This window comes from Morone saxatilis, unplaced genomic scaffold, assembly GCF_004916995.1.
Source record: "Morone saxatilis isolate NCDOM2014 unplaced genomic scaffold, NCSU_SB_2.0 Contig23, whole genome shotgun sequence".
NCBI classification, from domain to species: Eukaryota; Metazoa; Chordata; class Actinopteri; family Moronidae; genus Morone; species Morone saxatilis.
The window spans coordinates 14,663,397-14,665,856 of record NW_023339796.1 but is presented as its reverse complement, the minus strand read 5'-3'; the positions used below and the strand labels follow the sequence as shown (position 1 = coordinate 14,665,856).

Sequence of the window (2,460 nt, the reverse complement as noted above, 5' to 3'; positions counted from 1 at the left end):
GCACGCGCGGCCGTCGCCGTCCCCCAGCTCCACTCCCCGGAATCTGCTCTCGCACGCTCCCGGCTCGCGGTCAGCCATGGTGTCAGGCATGGCCTCGCTCCTGGAGGGCTCCGGCGGGGACTACCGGACGGACCCGTCTGCGCTGCCCGGGCACCTGCACCCGTCCATCAGCATGTGCGAGACCGGGATGAGCCTTAGCAACACGTACACCACCCTGACACCTCTGCAGCATCTACCTCCCATATCCACCGTCTCGGATAAGTTTCACCACCCGCACTCACACCACCACGCTGCCGCCCATCAACGACTCTCCGCGGGGAACGTCAGCGGCAGCTTCACGCTGATGCGGGAGGACCCCCGGGGGCTCGCCTCCATGGGCAACCTATACAGTCACTACCCCAAAGAGATGTCTGTGTCCGGTATGGGCCACGGCTCGCTCTCCCCGCTGTCCAGCGGGCTGGGCTCTTTGCACAACTCCCAGCAGTCGCTCTCAGCCTACGGTCCGAGCGCGCACCTCTCCACCGACGCCAAGATGCTCTCTCCGGTGTCAGGGTTCGAGTCCCACGCCTCCATGCTGTCCCGAAGCGACCAAGAGCACCTGGCCAGGAGTTTAGGGGGCCACGGCCACGGCATGATCTCCAACCTCAACGGCATGCACCACCACCCGCACAGTCACCTCCACTCCCAGGCGAACGGTGCAGTGATGCTGGGGGACCGGGAGAGGCACAGCCATGGAGCCGGGCAGGGAGTAGCAGGGTCAGGCATTCAGGCGGAGGAGATCAACACAAAGGAAGTGGCTCAGCGGATAACGGCCGAGTTAAAGCGGTACTCAATCCCGCAGGCCATATTCGCCCAGAGGATCTTGAGCCGGTCGCAGGGAACCCTCTCAGACCTGCTACGGAACCCCAAACCCTGGAGTAAGCTCAAGTCAGGCCGGGAGACCTTCAGGAGGATGTGGAAGTGGCTGCAGGAGCCCGAGTTTCAACGGATGTCTGCTCTCCGGTTGGCCGGTAAGATACTGCCCTCTCAGTATTAATAGTTCACATTAAAACGGATCAATCTGAAGTAACAGCCCGGTCACCATCCGCCGTTATTTTCCAAATGATTAACAGGCACACTAAACTCGCGCAGGCCTAAAAGATTCAGCACCACGGACAGTTCAACCGGCTCAAACACAGCGCGCAGAGGCACAGCGGCTTCAGCTCTCCTCCTTAACATTAACTCCTTATCTCCTAAAACCTGAACCAAATATAGATTGTTTATTGAAAGAGTCTTACTGTAGTATATTTACAGCTCCAGAAACAAAGATGTTTGGAGTGATTGCTTTGGGCGTGTACATTTACGTTTACGCGGGCTGTTGTAGATTAAATTTGTAGGTCTATATTTTTGATCGGCACACAGCAAATCGCCATTGATTCACAATAAACCTCGAAATAGTTGCCCTCCCACCTACGCCTCTTTTTTTTCACCCTTTCTCTGTGTCCGACTATAAACACACACAGCAGCCGGTGGTGGTGGGGCTTCTGGGCCAACTAGTTGCGCTGGAGAAGCGGGGTGACCCCAGGCTGCCTGATCAATAAGCCAGTTCCCACTCTCCCTTTTAAATGTGGCACAAGGATCAATACTCGTATCGGAGCTGAAAGACGCAATAACCGCACGGTCTCTCCGGCTTTGCATTTAACACTCAGTAGTAAAAGCTCTAAATTTAGATCAGTTATAACTCATTGTTACCGGCGTTGTGGAGGACAGACGTTTCTTCAACAGTGGAGCAAAATGTGAATCATGAATTTCATCCTGATTTCACTGGATTCAAAAACCTTTAAAACAGTGACTATACTGCTCCCTAGTCATGGATATAATTATTATAATTACAGATGTAAAAAACAAAACGTTAAAAACATGGATTATGCTATTGATGTCTAACCCAAGCTGGCCTACATGATCTCTAGATCTATTTCAAAGCAACCTTAAGCTGCATGAACTGTTGTGATGAAATATTGATTGTAACTGGGATGGGGATTGGTAACAGGGACCAGTATAGACAAGAAAAAATAGAGAATATAGAGTTCTGATTGATACCCAGGGGAGGAAGTAAAGGAAATGTTGCCTTATAGTGCCTGAAAATGTGAGAATAAGGGAGTTCACAGTTAGTTTCTATAACTAAGAATAATAAAAACTACACTATGTCATTGTATTACAATAAAATACAACACAGTTATACCTTTGATATCCTTTTTTCTAGGAGGACAATCCATCACAGTTCATGGACAACAACAAACACTACAGTATCTTTACAAATACCTAAAAGTATTAACTCGCCTTGGAAGGTTTTATGTTTTATAGTTTTAAAACATTGAACCAGAGGGCGTTTTATTGTGTTTTTACACAGATGAACAGAAAAACAGGATTTACTTAATATATTGGAAGTGTAGATATATAGATAAATAGATAGATAAATAG

The 2,460-nt window shown here is 49.4% G+C and overlaps 1 protein-coding gene across 1 annotated transcript in view; it reads left to right on the top strand.

Annotated features, from left to right (window-relative positions):
- Window positions 1-2,460, top strand: part of onecut3b (one cut homeobox 3b) — a 10,892-nt gene that overhangs the window by 222 nt on the left and 8,210 nt on the right. The window contains exon 2 of the mRNA XM_035671210.1: window positions 1-1,010. Within this exon, the coding sequence (XP_035527103.1) occupies window positions 1-1,010 (1,010 nt within the window). The remainder of the gene's footprint in view (window positions 1,011-2,460) is intronic.